Source organism: Gaeumannomyces tritici, assembly GCF_000145635.1.
Source record: "Gaeumannomyces tritici R3-111a-1 unplaced genomic scaffold supercont2.7, whole genome shotgun sequence".
Classification (NCBI taxonomy): Eukaryota; Fungi; Ascomycota; class Sordariomycetes; order Magnaporthales; family Magnaporthaceae; genus Gaeumannomyces; species Gaeumannomyces tritici.
This window is the reverse complement of record NW_008804551.1, coordinates 1,727,410-1,748,430: the sequence shown is the minus strand read 5'-3', so window position 1 is coordinate 1,748,430 and position 21,021 is coordinate 1,727,410. Positions and strand designations below refer to the sequence as shown.

The 21,021-nt window shown below is 59.4% G+C and overlaps 9 protein-coding genes across 9 annotated transcripts; 5 read left to right on the top strand and 4 right to left on the bottom strand.

Moving 5' to 3' along the window:
• Positions 1-84: 84 nt before the first annotated feature.
• GGTG_11884 (hypothetical protein) lies at positions 85-1,099 on the bottom strand. Its single transcript, XM_009229775.1, has one exon. It carries the CDS (start codon positions 1,017-1,019, stop codon positions 360-362), a length of 660 nt encoding a protein of 219 aa, XP_009228039.1. The 5' UTR covers positions 1,020-1,099; the 3' UTR covers positions 85-359.
• Positions 1,100-2,211: 1,112 nt separating this feature from the next.
• Positions 2,212-6,552, top strand: GGTG_11883 (hypothetical protein; the record flags this gene model as incomplete). The annotated part of the gene is made up of 6 exons (XM_009229774.1): positions 2,212-2,324; positions 2,395-2,680; positions 2,743-3,051; positions 3,113-3,287; positions 3,357-5,978; positions 6,052-6,552. The coding sequence occupies 6 exons, from the start codon at positions 2,212-2,214 to the stop codon at positions 6,132-6,134; spliced, it is 3,588 nt and encodes a 1,195-aa protein (XP_009228038.1). The 3' UTR covers positions 6,135-6,552.
• Positions 6,516-8,730, bottom strand: GGTG_11882 (hypothetical protein). Its single transcript, XM_009229773.1, has 2 exons — positions 7,902-8,730; positions 6,516-7,767 (listed from the first exon to the last, which is right to left on the bottom strand). The coding sequence occupies exons 1-2, from the start codon at positions 8,403-8,405 to the stop codon at positions 6,793-6,795; spliced, it is 1,479 nt and encodes a 492-aa protein (XP_009228037.1). The 5' UTR covers positions 8,406-8,730; the 3' UTR covers positions 6,516-6,792.
• Positions 8,714-9,214, top strand: GGTG_11881 (hypothetical protein; the record flags this gene model as incomplete). The annotated part of the gene is made up of 1 exon (XM_009229772.1): positions 8,714-9,214. One exon carries the CDS (start codon positions 8,714-8,716, stop codon positions 9,212-9,214), a length of 501 nt encoding a protein of 166 aa, XP_009228036.1.
• A 1,224-nt stretch (positions 9,215-10,438) lies between these two features.
• On the bottom strand, positions 10,439-12,078 carry GGTG_11880 (hypothetical protein; the record flags this gene model as incomplete). Its single annotated transcript, XM_009229771.1, has 2 exons — positions 10,439-11,832; positions 11,931-12,078. The coding sequence occupies 2 exons, from the start codon at positions 12,076-12,078 to the stop codon at positions 10,439-10,441; spliced, it is 1,542 nt and encodes a 513-aa protein (XP_009228035.1).
• Positions 12,079-12,764: 686 nt separating this feature from the next.
• On the top strand, positions 12,765-15,333 carry GGTG_11879 (quinate permease). The gene is made up of 9 exons (XM_009229770.1): positions 12,765-13,045; positions 13,114-13,271; positions 13,364-13,468; positions 13,540-13,899; positions 13,961-14,149; positions 14,223-14,309; positions 14,379-14,601; positions 14,672-14,938; positions 15,012-15,333. Exons 1-9 carry the CDS (start codon positions 12,945-12,947, stop codon positions 15,130-15,132), a joined length of 1,611 nt encoding a protein of 536 aa, XP_009228034.1. The 5' UTR covers positions 12,765-12,944; the 3' UTR covers positions 15,133-15,333.
• A 1,236-nt stretch (positions 15,334-16,569) lies between these two features.
• GGTG_11878 (hypothetical protein) lies at positions 16,570-18,382 on the top strand (the record flags this gene model as incomplete). Its single annotated transcript, XM_009229769.1, has 3 exons — positions 16,570-17,167; positions 17,239-17,646; positions 17,738-18,382. Exons 1-3 carry the CDS (start codon positions 16,631-16,633, stop codon positions 18,380-18,382), a joined length of 1,590 nt encoding a protein of 529 aa, XP_009228033.1. The 5' UTR covers positions 16,570-16,630.
• Positions 18,383-18,812: 430 nt separating this feature from the next.
• Positions 18,813-19,081, bottom strand: GGTG_11877 (hypothetical protein; the record flags this gene model as incomplete). The annotated part of the gene is made up of 1 exon (XM_009229768.1): positions 18,813-19,081. Exon 1 carries the CDS (start codon positions 18,984-18,986, stop codon positions 18,813-18,815), a length of 174 nt encoding a protein of 57 aa, XP_009228032.1. The 5' UTR covers positions 18,987-19,081.
• Positions 19,082-19,544: 463 nt separating this feature from the next.
• GGTG_11876 (hypothetical protein) lies at positions 19,545-21,021 on the top strand. Its single transcript, XM_009229767.1, has one exon. It carries the CDS (start codon positions 19,758-19,760, stop codon positions 20,913-20,915), a length of 1,158 nt encoding a protein of 385 aa, XP_009228031.1. The 5' UTR covers positions 19,545-19,757; the 3' UTR covers positions 20,916-21,021.

The window sequence follows — 21,021 nt, the reverse complement described above, 5'->3', positions numbered from 1 at the left end:
CCATCTTGGCGAATTTGACAGGTCCTGTCGACGCATCAGGTCTTTCAGCAGCCTTCATTTTTCCGGCGCCTGCAGGCATCAGCGGGACCTCCCTTTCCGCACGCGGTGGCTAGTGGATTGGAGGGGCGAGAGGAGGCTCTGACGTTGGGTAGGTTTCCAAGAAAAGTGTGCCGTCCATGCCAACACGCCGACCCCTGAAAACCAACCGATGAAGTCACGCGCACAACAAAGCGGAGCCTGAAAAGCCTATCGCAACCACCTCCATCTACCAAAGTCAAAAACTGCATTTTCTCCCAGCCTTTCCAAAGCAACAAAGCAAACACCAGTCGCAAGACGCAAGGGAGCCCAAAGCAGCTTCTTCACACGGAGCTGGACCTGCCCCTCCCCTTGGGGTTGTGCATCTTTTCTTCTAGCTCTAGAATCTTCTTCTCGAGAGAGCTCTCGAGCGCGGTCTTGGGCTCCAATGACGGCCAATTGACATCGCCGGGCGAGACGTCCTCCCGGAGCTGCATCTCTAGCCACTTGGTATGCTCTCGGAGGTCCCTGCATCGCCATTTGAGCTCCCAGTTCTTCGTCAGCAGGTCGGCGACGTGGCTCTCAGCCGCTTTCACTCTCCCCTCATACACCACCTCTAGCGCGGTGCGCGGCTTGAGCGGCGGGTCGACCCTGTCGCTAACCGAGATGCTGTCGCGTAGCGCGCTCCTGAGGCGCTGCACCTCTTGTGCTAGATCTCTTATCTGGTACTCCTGTTCCCACGCCAGGGACCGGTCGTGCTGGAGTAGGACCATGAGGTGCCACACGTGGATGAGCAGCCGTTCGGCTCGGGAGTCGAGCTCCAGTTCCTGGTCGATCTCGTGGTAGGCATCCGGGTGCAACTCCTGCCTGATGATTCTGTCGGCCTTGGCGTTGACTTTCTCGTCGTCATCGTCGTCGTCGTCGTCGCCGTTGGCATAGAGGTCGCCGTCGTGGGAGGCGTGTGGGGGGCCCTCGCATGCTGGCTGGTTGGGTTGTCGAGCCATGGCGGTTGGGCCGGGAGGGGATGGGGCCTGACGGTGCCACTTATCCAGGAAAGATGCAGAGGGATGGGAATAGCCGAAGTATGCGCCCGAGACAAGATACCATGCCATTGGGTCAGCGACCATCAGAGCTGGCTTTATGCATTGTTACGTGTCGGACGGACTCGGCCGAATTAATAAAATTGCGGGGAAAAGGGTGCCCAACTTGCAAAGCAGGCTGCTCCCAGGGTTCCCAAGCTTGGCGTCCTTTCACTGGGCAGTGTCCTTTACGTCCCATTCGGTGCGGTCAAGCTCCAGATAGCCGATCTGGCCAATGTCGCAGAATCCTCGATACGTTCACTCGCAGGAACTCGCACTCATGGACCCAAAATGTCTCAATCACACCAACGCATCCTGCACAGTCCCCTTGCTGCAATGCGGATCGGTGCCCAAGTGCTGCTACCAAACAAGAGGAGGGATTCTGGAGCCCCATCCTTTATCGCCTACGGCCTAGCTCGCCTGCGACAGACATAACAGGCTGTCTTACGAGGATTGCCCGCGGCGAGCACCAGAGCACCCACTTGACTGGAGGCCTCCTCGAATCCTACTGGCTCGGAGGGCCTGCAGCCGCTTCGCAATGTAATGGCCTGGGCACTTATCATGGTCGCCTACTCCGTTCGTCGCACACTAATCGCTTTCGAGGCCGAGAGCCAGGGGCATACGTGGCATACGTGGCATTGAGAAGCTCGCGGGGAACACCCACTAGGCCACGTTCCCCCCACGATTCTGATAGCGTTAAGCGAAATGCCTTCGACACGTGGCAGGCGCTTTATTTTCGGCTTATATCGTCCTGTGTCGGCTTGGGCCAGGCTGGAGCCTGCAGGATATGATATCCTAGTGACTCCCCGGCCATGTGACTCTCTGCATAGGCTGGGCATATCATGCTTTGCGTGGGTTGCGGTTGGTTGCCTTGCCTCGGTACCCCGCAGCGAAATGGGGAACTAGATTTGTTGCTCTCCATCAGGACCTAGAATCAAACCGTGATCCGGGTTTCTCGTCAACTGATACGTGTATCTGGGTCTGTGCCTATACCAGTATGTCGATATCTAAGCACGAGAATAATACCCTAGAGGGCGGTCCTATGGCACGGTCATAGATTGCGCTCGCAAGTGGATAGTCATTGCAATTGCTTGGGAACCTTGGGGTCAGGACGAAGATGATTCGAGACACGCCTACGATCCGGCATGAGGACCTTTATCCACAAGATCCACAGTGCTCATATCTCAAGCATTTTCATCCTCAGGACGAAAACGCCTGGGCAAGGGCGGAGTAAGTTGTGATGAGATTCCTACCTTTAACAGTAGTGGCATCAAGGCAAATATTAATAAAGAATTTACAGCGTGATCTTTGTCGCTGGACTGGGAGGTAATTTTATCGGAACGTGGGAAGCCGAGGACAAGACAGTCTGGCCTCGAGACCTCCTACCCAATCATGTCAAAGGCATCCGGATCCGCTCCTTTGCTTACAATACGACTCTGTTCGGCACGACTGGCGAGCTCGGACTCAGGAACCATGCGAACGAGCTAGTATGGAAAATCTTGGAGGAGAGGGAGGATGACGAGGCCGCAATGCTGAGGCCCTTGGTGTTTGTGGGCCATAGCCTGGGCGGCTTGTTGATCAAAAGGGTAAGAGCGCCATACTCCCAAGACGAAAAAAGAGGCTGGTCATGCTGACCGGCAGCGTGAAGGCTCTCAAGGAAGCATACGACAAGCCTAGACTTCGACCTATATGGGAGGCCAGTCGAGGCATCATGTTCTTCGCATCCCCTCAGTACGATATGGACAGCCTCGTGTGGCCCACATTTTCGGACCGCGTGCTGCGCTCAGTTGCGCCGAGACACAAAGAAGGACAGGTCCCAACACAGCGGATGCTGGAGGAGCTGGCGAAAAACAGGCCCTGCATGATGAATATAGGCACGGACTTCAAGCCCCTCCAGCCGCAGTTATCTTATGCGACGCTCTTGGAGGGGGATAACATAGACGGGTACGACATGGTGGTAGGTTTGCGCCGTCATGCCCTTCTGCGCATAAGGTCGGATGCTGTTAACACTCTGGCAGCTCGTCAGTCCGGCCCATGGACTGATCCACGACCCACTGAAAGAGCGCCATAGCATGATGTCGGGCGACCACCTAGCGCTCTGCAAGTTTGCCAAGGAGGAAGGGGAGGAGGCCTCGTTCGGAATCGTGTCAGAGTACATCGAGTGGCTTCTCGCCCAGACGCCTAAAGAGATCGGTTTGCAAATGCCCCGACCACCCCCCTTGCCTCCCACGTCCCTTGCAGCTTACTAACTGCAAGACACAGACACACTCAAGCATTCAGAGAGAAGAGCTCTGTTCTCTCTCTGCGCCGAAGAGTTCCACCTCTCCTTCCTCGACCGGGAGGCCACCCCGAACACCTGCGCCTGGATTGTCGACACCACCGAGTTCAAAGACTGGCTCCATGACACGTCGTCCAAGAAGCACAAGCTGTGGATCAATGGTCCCCCGGGCTGCGGGAAGAGTTATCTGGCGAGGCACATCATCGTGAACAAGGTCATCGACCGCGAGTCGCACGAGGTCATCCACTGCTTCCTCGGCCGGTCCGCGCCTGGACACAGCACGCTAGGGGCGCTGCTGCGATCGACGCTCCACCAGGCCCTGCGGGCTGCCCCCCGCCTTGTCGGCAAGTTCCTGCTGCCGATGTTTGAGGAGGGGCAGAGGCGGAATCCCAGCGACCAAAACGTCTGGTCGGAGGGATTTCTTGTGGGCATGTGGGCCGACGCCATGGCCGAGGTGACAGCCCTCCGTCCTTTGGCGTTTGTGATTGACGGGCTCGACGAGATGGACGAGCAGTGTCGAACCGGATTCCTCGCCCGCCTGCGCGAGCTGGAGGCAAAATCCCGGTCCCTGGCGACAAAGTCCGGGTCCGCAGAACCCAAGTTCAAGCTCCTCCTCCTCTCCCGTGAAGACCCACAGCTGGAGGTGGAGTTGAGCTCGCTTGGTTTTGTGAGCCGCAGGGTCACGCCCGAAGACACCAAGGAGGACGTGGAGCGCACCGTCGCGGCGGGCCTCGCCACCTTCTGGAAAATCTTTTGGGTAACCACCTGCGAGAACCTCAGCGGCGCCGACCGGATGGAGATATACGATATCATCATCCGGCAGTCCGGGGACACGTACCTCTGCGCCGCTCTCGTCGTTCAATACCTATGCCGCATCCGCATGAAGAGCAAGGCTGATCTCAAGCGCAAGATCAAGGAACTCCCGCGCGACATTGGGGGACTCTACGGAAAGATGGTGGAGCAGCTCTTCTCGAGGACGAGATTTGTGCCGTTCGCCAAGCAGGCCCTGTCGTGGGCCATGTTCCAGAGGCGGCGGCTCAAGACGGCAGAGTTCAACGTCGCGCAGGCCTTGGGCCTGGCCCTGGACAAGCACAAGGGGCCGAATGTTCCCACCCACGAGGAGCTACAAGAATTCCTCGAAGACAGCATCGAGATCAAGCAGGATCATTGCTGTGGGCACCTCGTCAAGTTCCAGGGGGGACGGATGGAGTGGGCCCACGGGAGTCTCCTGCTGTACCTGCTGGAGCAGGGAGGCGAGGGATCTATCCTTGCCGGCCGCGGCATCGACAAGCACGCTTCCCATGCGGCCATGGCGCAGGCCTGCATCACGTACCTCAACATGGAGTACTTTGCCGATTCGGGCGCGCCGCGGGAGCCCGGCAGGATGGACCTATGGGAGGCCAAGGTTCGGAGGCTGGTGAAGAAGCACCCCTTCGTCCGGTACGCGGCCCTCAACTGGCGCAGCCACCTCGAAGACGCCGGCGCCGCCGCGTGGCGGGCCCACAGCGGCACCCCCGAGTCCCACGCCCGCTCCGTGCGGTGGAGGGAGCAGCTCCTGAGCGGCGACAGCGAGCACGCCAAGTCCTGGTCCGAGGTCTGGTGGTTCTTCACACGGGGTCCTTCGGAGGATTATCCGGACAGGTGCCTGACGGCACTGGCTGCTGCCCACAGGAAGGCCGCTCCGGATCTCGACATGCCCTGGACGGCATCGCCGGGAGAAACGGAGTTGGAGGCGCAGGAGGAGGCGCTCGATTCCAGGGACGCGACGCCGAGCCCCCAAGCCATATCGCCGAGCTCAGACGACGATTCACTGCTTCCCGAACCGGGCCTGCTGCTCTCCAAAGTCATGTCATCGGGGTCCGGAACAACGTCGTCGGGCTCCGAAGATGGCTCGACGCTGTTCAAAGTCACGTCACCAGATCCTGAAGCCATGTCACTGAGCTCCAAATCCGGCTCGCTGCTCACCAAAGCCACGTCGCGGGGCTCCGGAAAGACGGTGCCGGGCTCGGAGGCCGCTGCGACATTGTCCAAAATTGCGACGTTAAATCCAGAAAGTATGCCGCCAAGCTCGACATCGGCCTGGCCGTCTTCCAAAATGGCATCGTCGAGCTCCGGAACTACGGCGCCAGGCGCTAAAGCGGCCTCGATTGCCCACAAAATTCCGTCGATACGTCCAAAAGCTATACCACCAAGCTCCGGGTCCGCGTGGCCATCCTCGAAAGTCACGTCGCCAGACCCAGAGGCCACATCGCCGAGCCCTGTAGACATGTCGCCAATATCCGAACTGCCTTCATCGACAACCAGGGGAATCTCGGCCCATTTGCATATTCCTTTGCCAGCCTTGGGGACGCCTCCGCAGGCCGCGGCGGCCGACCGGGACCTAGGCGCCCATTACCTCTGTAATAACACGCGGACCCATCACACTCATTCGCAGGGCATCGACCGGGAGGGTACAGACACGCATACTACCACCCAGCTGCAGGGCAGAGACAGCCACACTGTAACCCAAACAAACTCAAACCTCCACACCAACACGAAAAAGAATGGATGGCGGCAGAGGGTGAAAAAAGCCCTAAAAGGCGTTGGGCAGGCGGGGAAGCTTCTAGGTGCGTACACCATGGTTATCGTGCTGTAGCTTGTATACGAAGAAAGGACGCATTCTAACGTTTTGATCGGTAGTGAACGAGGCTTTAGTCGTAGGGCCACAGGATCGGAAAGAGTCGGAGGAAATCCGCCAGGAGATAACGGTAACTAGGTATTGAATTGTCGGGCCGACGACGGCGGGTCAGGATTCGAGGAAGGCGGAAAAAAATGCGGCGCGACAGGGCCGCCTAGGACTTGCCACCTCTTACAGCTTTCAAGGGGGGCGCAGACATGGTGAGGCCCGCCGTGATGATGGGCTTCGTCGCCGGTGGATCCTCCGCCGACCTGAGGGGCGAGGGTGGCGGGAGCTTCCGGCGAAGAGGTAGTAAAAAGTCACGGGGACGGAGGGCACCTCCAGAGAGGAAGTCCGAGGACAGAGGAAATTGTATAAAACCAGGCAAGTCACTTTTGCAGTCACAAGCCTGGCCCGCACCTGGCACGCACCTGGCTGGACGCGAGGCCATGTTCAGGCACCCCTGGTGGGTGCTCTGCCTTGCTCGTAACTTTGAACGAAATGTATTGCATGTTTCTTCCGTTCTAGAAACGAAACGCCAGCAACGTGATGACCGATGCTCCCAGACTTTCGCTACCCAAACCTAAGCGCCGACGCTTATAAAAGACCAAAAAAAGCAAATCCAACCAGCGCCATGCAGAAACCCAAGACAGTGAGAGACATAAGGAGTGATGTGAACAAAAGAAACTCAAAGAGAACGCAGCACAAACACCTTGTTGTGCTCCAAAGGAGAGACATGAGAGAGATGGCACTTACGCCCCGCTCTACTGCTGCGCCGCCTCGTACTGGTCGACGACGGACGCGATGGTGTCGCGGATCTCAGCCTCGGAGAGGACGGGCTCGTCGCGGGCCTGGATGCCCGAGAGGTCGCGCTGGCCAATGCCGAGCCACGGCAGAACCTGGCCGGCGAGGTTGGCGATCGCGTTAATGGCGTTGGTCTTGCTGCCAAACTTGCGGCGCTCGAGGCTATCGAGATCGCGCTTCTCGGGGCCACCGGTCTGCTGCTGCTCATACTGGTCAACCACGGAGGCGATGGTGTCACGGATCTCGGCCTCGGAAAGGACAGGCTCGTCGCGGGCCTGGATGCCCGAAAGGTCGCGCTGGCCGATGCCGAGCCATGGGAGGACCTGGCCAGCAAGGTTGGCGATGGCGTTGATGGCGTTGGTCTTGCTACCAAACTTGCGGCGTTCAAGGCTGTCAAGATCACGCTTCTGGGGGCTGCCGCCCTGCTGCTGCTGCTCGTATTGATCAAACACGGAGGCGATAGTATCGCGCACCTCGGCCTCGGAGAGGACGGGCTCGTCGCGAGCCTCGAGGCCGGCCGCGCCCTCGACGCCCGACAGGTCGCGCTGGCCGATGCCGAGCCAGGGCAGGACCTGGCCCGCCAGGTTGGCAATCGCGTTGATCGCGTTGGTTTTGCGGCCGAATTTGCGGCGCTCGAGGTGGGCTTCGCCGTCGCCGCCGGCCTCGGCCAGGCCGTCGAGGTCGCGCTGGCCCAGGAACGGCAGGACCTGGCCCGCCAAGTTGGCAATTGCGTTAATAGCGTTGGTCTTGCGGCCGAACTTGCGGCGCTCGAGGCTATCGAGGTCGCGCTTCTGGTTGGCCTGCTCGTACTGGTCGAACACGGAGGCGATGGTGTCGCGGACCTCGGCCTCGGACAGGACGGGCTCCTCGCGGGCCTCCAGACCGGCGGCGCCCTCGACGCCCGACAGGTCGCGCTGGCCCAGGAACGGCAGGACCTGGCCGGCGAGGTTAGCGATCGCATTGATGGCGTTGGTTTCCTGCCGAACTTGCGGCGCTCGAGGTGGGCCTCGCCGTCGCCGCCGGCCTCGGCCAGGCCGTCGAGGTCGCGCTGGCCCAGGAACGGCAGGACCTGGCCCGCCAGGTTGGCAATTGCATTGATGGCGTTAGTCTTGCGGCCGAACTTGCGGCGCTCGAGGTGGGCCTCGCCGTCGCCGCCGGCCTCGGCCAGGCCGCCGAGGTCGCGCTGGCCCAGGAACGGCAGGACCTGACCCGCCAAGTTGGCAATTGCGTTGATGGCGTTGGTCTTGCGGCCGAACTTGCGGCGCTCGAGGAGCGCCGCCTCGTCGTCCTCGCCGGCGGCCAGGTCGTCGTCGCTGCCGCTGACGTCGCGCCTGCTGACGGCGGCGGCCAGGGGCTGGAACTTGGCGGGCCCGGACCAGGTGATGGGGCGCACGGGGCGGCCAAGGCGCGGCGGCCACGCGCCGGGGTTGGGAAGGACCATGCGCGCCTCGACATTGGCCTGCTGGACAATGGCCCGGACCGCATCCTCGACGGCGGGCTCCGGTTGGGTCGGGGCCGCCATAATGGGCACGGCCACGGCCAGGAGGAAGGCGCCGAAAGTCTCGTACTTCATTGTGGCGGTGTGTTGCTGTGGATGGGCTGCCTATATGTGCACGTGGTGGGGCTAGTAGATTGCTGGTCAGCTAATGGACTGCTCGAACTGCTTGTTGCCAATGCAATGGGATATTGCTTGGTGGTGAGTCGAAGGCGGGGATGGATGCGGCGCTGTTAGTATGCTAGAAAGAGGGAGATGGAGGAGCTGGTAAAGACTGCTTCGTGGGGTTGGTGGCGGGGTTTGCGTGGTGAGAATGTTGTTACTGGAGATGTTGTTTGTTGGTGATGATGCAGGAACAGAAGTCCGACCTCAAAACCAGAGTCCGGATGGAATCTTCTTATGTGCCTCCCGTCGGTAAGAAAACCAGTAAGCCGCCCAGGCCAGTGCATGGGCAACGGCCTGCGCAGCGGCCGTCGAGGCATGTCTGCTTCGTCTCACAGCCAGCGCAAGCAGGCGTTTCTTGGCAGCACGACGCCATCTCCACCCTCAGGGTGCCAGCTTACTCTGAAGCAACAGTGTCGTGGGAGCAAGCCGCCGTGTTCCTCCTTCGCTTCGCGGGAGCCAATGCGGAATGGGGGAAGGCCTTGCCTCGCCGGCGCGCATGGAAACAGCGAGTGTGGCTGACCCCCCCTGTCAGGGGCCAAAGCAGGGCCAGCAGGGCGCGCTGGCGTTTGACTCAGCCACGCCTGCAGGCGCTTGGCTCAGCCCTATACGATCCCGTTGTGATATTCGACGAGTTGGATCACAGTCCTTACTGTGACGCCAAATCACTGCACGTGTTCCATTTTGATCGGGGCCCATTGGCTGGTGATCTGCGCACCTTCTAGGTTGTCGCGGCGTCTGCTAGTCGATACTGGCGGGGACGGATGTGGATACGATTGGCAACCAGGACTTGCTTGCATCGACCACCACCCAAAACCCAAATTCCCAGGCCTTTCTACCACCCCAGGCCAGCAGTCAGATCAAATAATAGGTCCCCGGCGACCGTGCCGCTTGCCTCGCCGGCCGCATCAGCTAAAAAAATTTGGATTGGAAACTCAACCCATCGAAGCGATTGCTGCTTACTGCTCCAGGGTACCTTACCCTGCATCCATCTTTTTAGCATTGAGGTGTGGCGCGGTGCGGCCTTTGTGTTCCAAGGTGGCAGTGCCGAGGACCCCACTAGCCAAACCTAATTACACTCGCTTCCAGACACTGTAATTCTCCGTCGTTGCAACCATATCACGTCAAATCCACTGATGGATCCCGGTTTCTGGCTGGCTTTTGGCGCGGGCGATGCTCAAGCAACCTGCAAAAAACAATGTGTGTGATGCACCTCAACCATTTTTACCAAGTTCAAAAAACAACGTATGCATGCATGCTCAATTTCTCGCCGCCGCATTCCTTCTGTTGGGGCTTGCTGAGTCCCACCCTAGCGCCAAATGTTAGTGGTCCGCAGCTGGCCGCAGGATCAACCTGCGTCTGACGCTGACAGAGAGCCCAGGGCAGCTTCCACATTATTTTGACCCGCTTCCAGCTTGGGAGTACTGGTTGCGCTTTGAACCAGCTTGAAAATGTCCACAGCAGCGAGCCTCTCAAACTTATCCATACCTATTTTAGCGAATTGTCTCGCTGGCCATCAGTGGTCGTCCCAAACGGACCCTAGCCTTATTACCCCGCAGTAATTAGGCCGGAACGTGTTCCACTGTGGGTGTGGGGACCTCTTCTAGAAGTTCTTCTTGGTCACCGATCCTTGGGAAAGTTGGGTTAGTCTTGAATTGCTGATAATTAACCAATATTCCACTGCCCCCATTCTCCAACCAGTAGGTTCAATTGCTATGGTTCTTGTTAACTCCTTCGTCTGGAAGCGAGGTAGTTTACCTTAGTATTCTGCTCATACGGGGTTTGGTTCGGATCCGGTGCGGATTTCTGCTTCGGTAATAGCTCCGCCTGGATTTGAACTGTCCCTTGACCATAACTGAATGAAAGCAGATCTTGTGCTTGCATCTCTGAGTAAAGCTCGGGACTTATTGTTTCAAATCTTCTATAGTCCAAAATTGCCGTGGCCTATTTCAGCGAGACACTCCCCATAGTTTAGGCGAAAAGATCTTGATGCCAGATCCATAACGCGGCCAGAAGGTGCAGACAACGTAAAAGCTGCACGCCCGAAGTTGTTCCAGGGCCGAGCGGCGGAGCGGACTTAGTCGTATGTGCGCGTATCCGAGCAGATGAAACCACGTGGCCTGATACGGCCTTGGGCGAAGGAAGCTCAGAGTTGGCGAGTCAAAACGCCCTCGAGGCTCGGCGTTGACACAGCTAACCAAATTCAGATCAGAAGGCAAAATGCGGCTTCCAGCGAATTCAAAGGCGAAGATAACGGCCCGCTTAGGTCGACAAGCGGCGGTCAGTACGTGGTCGGTGATGACATGCGAATCTCCTTCAAAACTGACGCGTCCAGAATACCAGGACCTTGGGTGGGTGGCCTCGGTGGCGTCCTCCACCGGCGTCTCGCTGCTGCCGAGATATCCGCTGGGGGCCCGCGGCTCGTATGCGCCATAGCGCCCAAGAAACCCGTAGCTCAGCCGTGCAAACCTGCCGGGGTCGACCTTTTCCAGAAAAAGATACATGTCTGGATTATGGAGAGGTTTACATTGGCCTGGATGTTGTGTTTCGATGATCTTCAGGGCGTAGCATCTCCCACCAGACTCGAGTTTGAGGACTTCCATTATAGCATCTCGGATGAACAGCCCCGCATTCTCCATGGTAAAGGAAGACTGCTGTGCGCCCAGCCCTCGAAGCGTTGCTCCTCTGACCTTGGCGCATTCGCAATGAATTATGGGCCAGAAGTCGGCCGGCGATCGAGCAAGGAGCGAGCGGTATGGGCTTTGACCCCCGTGATTCCCCCGGCAGTTGCGGCTTTTTGCTCGCTCGCCCGGGTTGTCCCAGGAGAAGAAGATGCTGAGATCATTGGACTGTTTGATGATCTCCTGTTGCAGGCGCAGAAATGCTTTGCTGCTTTCGCCGTAAAGCAACGGCATGTTGACGTCGAATATGCCTAGCAAGCAGTAGGCAAGGTCCTTTACCCTGGCCGTTGCCCCGTTTGCCGCCCATGACATCCTCGTGGCTATGGGGGTCCCCGCCAGTACTTCGGAAATGTCTTTGGCAGAGTGCAAAACGTGAACGGGAATCGTGGTGATGGTTACGACCAGGCTCTTGAACACGCGCCTTGTACCGACGGTGGCCCACGTCTGATCGAGGAATATCAAGGACCTCGGAGCGACAAGCTCCTGCAGACACCAGCCGCGGGTAAACCAGTGGCAACCGCGGAGTCGCGTGTCCACGTCGGCGTCCGCTTCGAGATCGGCGAGGTAGGCGTAGCAAGCCTGAGCGCCCTTGTACCATTTGAACATGGAGTTGATGGACTCGCTGAGCTCGGTGAGATCGCTCTTGTTGATGCAGCAGGTGTCTATCCAGATGTGTAAGCATGGCCACTTTTGGCCATGGTCTCGCAGGCTCGTTTGATCTTGTTGAGCCCGGGATGGCTGCTCCAAGCCTCGGAAGAACGCATTTGATCCGAGTCCATGACCCGCGTCATTTCCTGGAAGTCGGCCTCCTGGCCTTCGACCCAGGTATGTGATAGGATTGCATATGGGGGAGTCGAGGTCTCGCTACTGAAGACGCTCATGCGGACGTCTATGAGCCGGGTAGGCATTTTGATGGGGTGATGGGGGTAGGGGGTAAGCAAAGATTTTTTTGGCAGGAAGGGTTTAAATACAAAATGCTTGTATTCGTTAAAGGATCGCTGTACGGGCTTCTTGTGAAAGTGCTTGGTGTTCGGGCAGGCTTGGTGAAGATGCGGTCAGGAGTACCCTCACCTCGCCGTTGCTGCATCAAACATATCAACCTGTCTTGCGCCGCATGTACATGCGCAGCTCTGGCATTCTCTGTGGCTGTGTCGCCTGGACTGGAGCGTGGCTGCCGGGCTGCTGACTATTCTTGTTCTCCCCGATAGCAACATGTCGAACGCCCAGCAGCTAGCTTCCCGATCGCTCCAGAGAAGCGACGCGACCCGAGGCGAGCTCCTGGGCAATTGTGGGGATGAGCCAACTGCACGGTGGGGATGGCAGTTGGGACAACTCCGGGGCGTAATCACGGAACGACCACCTCACACCGAGATTTAAGTGCTGTCCCATCAACGAAGCCTGACCTCGGCTCAAGGGTGCCGGCGAGGGCCCACCGTCGCCCCGACCTGCCCCCGTCTGGCGGTCCCGTCTTTCCACGCAGCTCCACGAGCCTCCCTGCCACCCCTCGATTTCCCCGTCCAATCCCCACGAAATCGTGCGTGATGGGGCGAGTCATGCACACCCGCGATGCGACGCCAGCCACGCGACATGCAATTCAAAAAGGGAGACTGGCCGTTTTTTTTTTTGCGCTCCTTTCGACCTGCGTCCGATGCTGCCGTCCTGCACCTTGCGCTTCCTTAAGCTTATCCAGTCTGTCGGAACGCTCGACGACATCTGCCCCTGACCCACTCACGTCCAGGCCAACACCCAGCAGACCCAGGACAAACGCGTCAAGATGGGTGGTTTCAAGGCGGTCGAGGATCGGCCCACGCCCAAGGAGGTGTACAACTGGCGGCTCTACACAGAGTCGTCCATCATTGCCGTCGGATCCTTCCTGTAGGTCGTCCCGATTCCTGTGCCATGTCGCCCGCTGAGGAAAATCGCCCGCTGACCGCCCCGACCAGGTTTGGATACGACTCTGCCTTTGTGGGCACTACCATCGCGCGTGCCAGTTTCAAGACCGACTTTGGCGTCACCAGCGCCAACAGTAACAACATCTCGAGCAACATCACCTCGGCCTTTCAGGCTGGCGCGTTGGGCGGCGCTCTTGCATCCTTCATGAGTGGGTTTCCATGGCCACATGCGGGCATAGCACAGCGCAGTCCACGTGATAATCAATAGCAGTGCTGCGCTAACCACAGCTTTCCATGCTAGTCACCGAGTATGCCGGACGGAAATGGGCTCTGAACACCAGCTGCGCCATTTTCCTCATCGGTGCCATATTGATGACGGTGGCCACGAACCAGCTTGACTACATCTGTAAGCGTCACCCGCCTGCCGAGCTCCCACCGTGCCTAGTCCAGCTGTGCTCGACTAACGCTAGAGCGAAGATGCCGGCCGTGCCCTGACTGGCTTCGGCTGCGGCATCATCACCGCCACTGTGCCGAGCTACATCGCCGAGCTTTCAATCCCCTCCATCCGCGGCATCTTGACTGGCCTGTTCGAAATCACGTACCAGGTCGGGTCTCTGATCGGCTTCTGGATCAACTATGGCATCAATAACACCATGGACCCCAAGTCCTCCATGTCGTGGCGCGTCCCAATGGCCGTCCAGATCCCTCCCGCGGCCCTGCTCTTGGTTGGAGCCTTTGTTCTGCACGAGAGCCCGCTCTGGCTGCTGCGCAAGGGCAAGGATCAGGAGACGTACAAGGCTCTCGAGGCGTTGCGAAAGCTGCCGATTGACCACCAGTGTACGTTCTTTTGCGCCCGGCTGCTCCAGTGGCATACGGTGAACTAACGGTTTGCCGATAGATCTCCAAGAGGAACTTCAGATGATGCGCGCAAGGCTTGCGGACGAGGCCGCTATTGCGGGCAGGTACGGAACTGGCACCATCGCCTTCATCCGTGGAGCCATGCACGAGTTTGCGCAGAAGGGAATGTACAACCGTATCATTCTCACCTTCTGCGCCTTTGCCCTCCAGAACATGTCGGGCGCTGCTGGTATGAGCAATCCCTGCTCCCTGGGTGCCCATCGGTCGTTTTGGAACTTTTGCTGACCGGCACCTACTTGAAGCCATCAACTACTACTCGCCAACCCTGTTCGGCTCGCTTGGCATAACCGATGTCGCGCTCTACACCGGCATCTACGGACTCGTGAAGGGTTAGTGCCTGACTTCTTGCGCTTAAGTGCATACCACCGCTACGGACTTCGCTAACAGCCTCTATCTAGCCGTCGCGTCCATCATCTTCTACATCTTCCTGATTGACATCTGGGGACGAAGGCAGCCAACCATCATCTCGTCGCTGGCATGCTCGCTGTGTCTCTGGTTCGTCGGCGCCTACGTCTTTGTCGGCAACCCCGCCGCCACCATCGCCGCGGGAGGCACCCTGTCCGAATCCACCGCTGCGGGTGGCAAGGCCGCCACTGCCATGATCATGGTCTACTCGGTCTTGTAAGCTCTAATGCCCCTCGGTCGGATCCCTTTCCTACCCGCCCACTGCGAGCTGCTAACACTCCCGCAGCTGGTCCTTTGGTCTCAACGGCATCCCCTGGATCGTGTCGGCCGAGATCTTCCCCGGAGCCCTGCGCAACATCACGGGCACGTTCGCCGCCCTGTGCCAATGGGCCACCCAGTTCGCCATCACCAAGGCCCTGCCATACATCTTCAGCTCGCTCGGCTTTGGCGTCTGGTTCTTCTTTGCATGCTGGATGCTTCTCGCCACCGTCTGGGCCTTCTTCCTCCTGCCCGAGACGAAGGGCCTCACCCTCGACCAGATCGACGGCATTTTGTATGTGTTTCGTACTGCAATCCTTGCATGCAATGCCATTCTTCAGGCCACTAACGTTTTTCCTACCTCGCAGTGGCTACATCGGCGACCGGCGCAGCGACCTGGCCGAGGTGACCCCGGCCAAAAAGTCTCTTGACGAGGAGCAGGTGCAGGACAAGGCCCAGGCTACCGAGCACGCCGAGAGTAGGCCTTGAAGTTGTTACATCTAGCCCTGGCGCTGGCCTGCGAGGCTTGTGCTTTGGCAAAACATGTCTACCCAGGCTCCAACAGTCGAACTGGATGTAGTGTAGTTCCTCTGCAAATAAATAATCAGGGTGCACTGAAGAACCCCATGGTGCGGGCACAATCGAACTCCTGCTATGCCCGGCATCGGCTTAGTTTTTCGCTGTGATGACAACTCTAGCCAGGCCGATAGCTAGGTTCGATCCTACCTGGGGGAGAGGACGTCGTCTCGGGTTCGCTCGCTCCCAACGCCAGTGGGAGTGGGAAAGCTCGCTCGCCTGGACAGCCCTCGCGGTTACGGAGGCGGTCTCTGCCGGGCCGCGAAAAGCGCCAACCAAAATTTAGGACAGTGCATGCTAACTGAGCGAGGCGATCAACTTGGTGCAGTCTTTTGCCTGGTACCTCGACGCCGCAGCCTGCTTTGGGTACCTGGAGGATGTCGGCGCGTGGCGCATCCAAGTCGGTTGACGAGCCGGACGGTATCGGTATGATGCGGCTGACCGGCCGGCTTCGCCCGCGACGACGCTTCACGTGTGGCTGTGCGATGCAAGAGCTCCCTGCGCCGCACAAAATTGCATTCTCCGTCCTGGAGCACGATAGCACAAAGCACATGGTATGCCCGAACTCCCCACGACGGAGCCGCCCTAGCTCTGCAGTCTACCGGAACAGTCCGATACGGGGCGCGGTAAGCGGCGTGTCGGCGTGTGCAAAGAACAACCAATTGGCCACCATTGTGCGGGTATGGGAGCCACAGGAAGCCCCATAACGCTGGCCAACAAGGGCACCTGCATCACGGGCCGTGCTGTGGCCTTCCATATGGACAAGCACTATCTCCGACGGCGGGTCATTGCGGCTGTTTGCCTACCGACATTTGTGGGCAGCCCGTTTGGTGGCTATCCCGCACTGCCTCAAGCGGCCGTTTCTAAAGGTTCCTTGCGCTTCCGAAAAGCCAGTTACAGCGTTGGTGCCTACAGGTGAGTGGATGCTAGTGGAAAGGGGGGACAAACCAGCTGGGCCGACTATTCTCCCTTGCAGCGGTCGGTTGGTAAAGAAAGATTTCCGCTAGTGCCCCTCTAGAACTCCCTTCCAGCACAGGAACAAACCAAGCCTTCCGCCAGCACATTGTTTGCCCAAATCCAGCCCGTTCTCCGACGTTACGACCCGGACGCCAACTATGGGCAAACGGAAACCCTAGGCATATGATGGACGCTCCATTGGAGATTGAGAACAATGCATCTCGTTTCGGTTGGCTTCTTCCACTTTTGGCCGCGAGAAATATAAAGCGACGGCGCCACCACAAGATCGATGCAGACACCGTCGGGCACCATTCACCCAAGCGCACTACAACATCGCCACCTCCTGAACAATATTTGAACACCACTCCGCCCATATAGACACGAGACGCAGATTGCACAAGTCTCGTCTGACGACAAGGACAGCGAAGACAGCAAAGGAGTCTACCAAACCTCCATGATGGATCCCTCCTCAGACGACCTTGCAGAGCAGCTGAAGCTGTTGACCCTGGCCGCGGACAGCAACGACTTGTCCGAGCTGCAGACTGTGCCAATCTTCACAGCCCAGGTCCGCAAGCATGCGGAGCACATGAAGGCTCCCACGGATCTTGCCGATGGTCGCCTGGCCGGCCAAGGGGTCTTTACCCAGTACGGCTTGCTGGCGGCAGACGCTGGCGCTGATGTTGCAAAGGCGCGTAGCCCCGGCGACAAACATGACTCCCGAATCTTCTACAACATCGCGGCTCCATCGAGCATCTTCGTCTGTGGCAGTCAAGGCTCAGGCAAGAGCCATACGCTCTCCTGTCTTTTGGAGAATTGCCTCTTCCCTTCGGCGGCCAATGTCTTGCCGCGGCCGCTCACGGGCATCGTCTTCCATTACGATACCTTCATCACGGACGGCGGAGGCGAGCCGTGCGAGGCGGCCTACCTCGCGTCCAACGACGGCATCAAGGTCCGCGTGTTATGCGCCCCGACCAACTACAATACGATGAGAGTAAGTCATACCCCTGCCCGGCAACCTTGCCTCCCTGTGACGCCCATGTGACCTGACACTCGCCCGTGTAGGAAGTCTACGCCAAGATACCCGGCGTGACGGTTCGCCCGCTGCGCCTCGACCAGAGGGACCTGAACACGAAGAGAATGATGGGGTTGATGGGGGTTGATGATAGCAACGGCATCCCACTGTACTTGCACGTGGTCCAACGCATCCTCCGGGAGCTAAGGATGGAGCATCAGGACCGTGGGGCAGCCGAGGGCGGTCAATCACAACCTTTCCAGTATGCCGAGTTCAAGGAAAGGCTTGGGCAAGAGGCGTTGACCCCGGCGCAGGAGGCGCCGCTCAAGCAGCGACTGGACACGCTTCAGAGCTTCCTTGTGCACAAGCAGGCGTACTCGCAGACCTCCTTGACCACGGCAAGGAGAAATATCCCCAAGAGTGCCCAAGACGATGTTGGCACAGACTGGACGCCGCAGGTGCGCACAATCCCTTTCTTTCCCATCCCTAACACCCACCTTTCGCGGTTCTTTCCATTCCACTAACAACACGGATGATCCCCACCGACAGGCCAGCCAGCTGACTATCGTCGACCTTTCTTGTCCGTGCGTCAAGGCGGACACGGCCTGCTCCCTTTTCAACATCTGCCTAAGCCTCTTCCTGGAGCAGGGGACCAAGATCGGCCGCGTGGTTGCGCTGGACGAGGCGCACAAGTACTTGGGCGGCGCCAACGGAGCCCCGGCCGAGTCGACTGATGCGCGCGCGCTAACCGAGTCGCTCTTGTCCACAATCCGGCTGCAGCGCCACCAGGCCTGCCGAGTCATCATCGCGACGCAGGAGCCGTCCGTATCCCCGGCACTGCTCGATCTGTGCTCCGTCACCATCGTGCACCGATTCACGTCGCCCGCGTGGCTCAAGGTCCTCAAAGACCACCTCGCGGGCGCGGGCGCCGAGTCTGCCGCCCTGCCGGGGAAGACGGAGGAGGAGAAGGGAGACGGGCGGGACGGGACGGCGGCGGCGCTGTTTGCGCAGATCGTGGGGCTGCGCGTCGGCGAGGCGCTGCTCTTCGCCCCCAGCGCCGCCGTGGGCGTGTACGCGGACGGCGGCGCCGGCGACGACGGCCGCGTGTTCCGATGCCTGGGCGGCGGCGTGCGCAAGGTGCGCATCCGCAACCGCGTCACGGCCGACGGCGGCCGCAGCATCATGGCCGCCTGAGGCCGCCGCGCAGACTGCGTGTCGAGTGAAGGGGACCCAGCCGTCAGAATGGTCCGGTCTAGGCTGGAGTATTGTGGGTTCCTCTGTGAAGTCGGTGTCGGGGGGAGATGGTTTGGCTCTGTGGCTTGGTCGACTGCTTCGATGGACTGTCAGGAATGCTTGGACCGGATCTCTGTAAACAGCCCCGCTGCTACTGCGCAGCTTGGATGCGTGCTACTCCTTGTACATAAAACATAGTACGCTGGACAGCTTTTCACTGTCACGTCCCCGATGTCGTGTCCGCTGTCTTCTTGACCACAGTAACCTTGGTGTCCGAGCCTCTCCCGGTCGACTCTGCATCACTGGGCGTTCCATCCTCCCCGCTACTGGTGACTGCGGTCTTGTGTGCCTTGTTTGATGTTGAAGCAATGGCTGTTGGCAAGATACCGAGCTAGTACCCAGCGGCGACCAGTCTGGCCGTGAGGGTGCCGAGGTTCAGGTCGGTGTAGAAGAGGCCGTCGCGGGGGGCCATCTCGTGGCCGCAGTACCACGAGCCAAGGACGTAATGTATGGCCGGAAAGAGGACGACCTCGAAGAAGCCGACGAGCAAGCTGTGGGTGGCCATCTCGCCAAAGCTGTAGGCGCGGTACTGTAATAGGGTAAACAGCCCCCCACATGATGTCCATGAAGGGGATGGACCAGTACATGGGGATGTAGGTGAAAGGGAACATGAAGGGCACCATGCCCACGACGGCGCCAACCGTGTATATGGTTTGCAGCTGCAGTAGGGGACGACGAGCGGGTCCAGCTTGGCGGCCGTCAGGGCTCGGGGTGTGGCGCAGGCGGAGAACGGCTTAAACTACACTTATGGGCCCACTGCTCCGTCAAAAGAGGCAACTGTGTACTTTCGACAGATGCCAGCAATCTCTTTCGGCCAACGCTATGGCAGCCTGCCTGTTTGCTGTTGTATTGTTGCAAAATTAGTTGATTTGGGTCGAGAAAGTAATAATTCTTCTTGCACTCATCCTTTTATGACGGGAGTTATCGAACCAGAATATTGAGCACGCCACGGCGTTGGCGCGCCTAGGCATCCATCCCCGGGCCCACTTTGCGTCCCACATACGGACAGGACACAGGACGGAGGCCGCACGACTCTCCCTGGCTGCGAATAATTACGGGGTAGGCTGCATCGCAGGGGCGTAAGGATCAACTACAATCATAAATCCGGGCAGGGAACGTCGTTCTTGTTTCTCGGCGTTTGTTACACAGTACACGCATCCTGTCGGCTTGTCGCTGAGCACTCTGCAGCGCCTGGGCCGCTGCGAGTCCGAGCCCTGGCGGGGTCGCAGCCCCCCGCGAAAAACTCCGTCTCCTCGAATCGACAGACACCAAGGACATGGCTGCGTCCCAGCCAAGCGATGAGCAGGTGGCAGCCACTGCCCAGGCGATGGCGACTGTCTCCGATATGGAGAAGTCCCAGCGGCGGGCAAAAACTCTACTACAAGAGCTGCAGAGCTTGCTTGAGCGGACTACGCTCGGCGGCGGGGCAAGAATTAGTAGGGAGCGAGACATTGCCGGAAGCCACGACTCTCCCGACGCCGACGAAAACGGCCAGGACAGTCCACGGGTCTCAATGCCACTCGATGCTGCCACGGTGCGGTCACAGCCAAACTCGGTGAATGGGCTCGGGCCCCTCTACAGACGGATCGAGGCCGAGATGCGGGGCCACGAGAAGGCCCTGGAGGAGTTCAAGGCACAGTTTCCAGGCGTACTGGCGGCCAGCGATTCTGCCAAGGGCGGATCCAGCGCCGGCCTCTTGGTAGACGAGCTTGCCGTAGCGGAGAAGAGAATCCGGGGACGCATTGACTGCTCAAACCTCGCATCCGCAGAAGCGCAGTGGGACATTATCAAGCGATGCCGTGACCTCAAGGCCGTCGGGCAGAAGTTTGAGAAGGGGAGCCAGCAAACCGCGAGGCAGGAAGGCCATGAAAGAAGGTACAAGCACACAAAAGAGGTGGCTCTTGTCGACGCCGTCGTGGACGGCGGAGAGACGTGGCTGCGTGTGCTAGGAATCACCGAGTCACGTCTGTTGCACGAAATGGCCGAAGCTGGCTGGGACTGGGGCAGAGGAGGTCGTGAGGAGGGCGCACATGGGCCCCAAGCCATAACGGGTAGTGCTAGCTCGGAGGATGAGGGCGAGGACGACGACATGGGCACAATATCCGTCATCCAGACCGTCCAGGGACTCATGCAGGCGGCTAGATGCCGCAGCCGCAGCCGCCGCCCCCGTACGCTGCACATTGTGTTCACCCGAGTCAGGGAACGCTCGCACGAGGAGATGGGCCGGCTCCTGTGCAGGGTGCGCAAGATGGGCACCGGCCAGGCAGACGGCGACCCGCCAATCTCCATCGCCGTCGACGCCGCCGACTCGGCCTTCTGCGCCGGCCCTCCCCGCCGCTCGAGCCGGCGCTCCAGAGCCTGGCGCCGCCCAGCGACGCGCTGGGCCGCGTCGTGGACGTCGGGCCCGTCGCCAACCTGGACGCGAGCACGCTGATGGCGCTCGTCTCGGACATCTCGCACGCGCACGTGCCGGAGCGGGCGTGGCAGCGGCCCGACATCCGCGGGCAGGTGCGGGCCGAGCTGTCGGGCGCCGGGCCGAC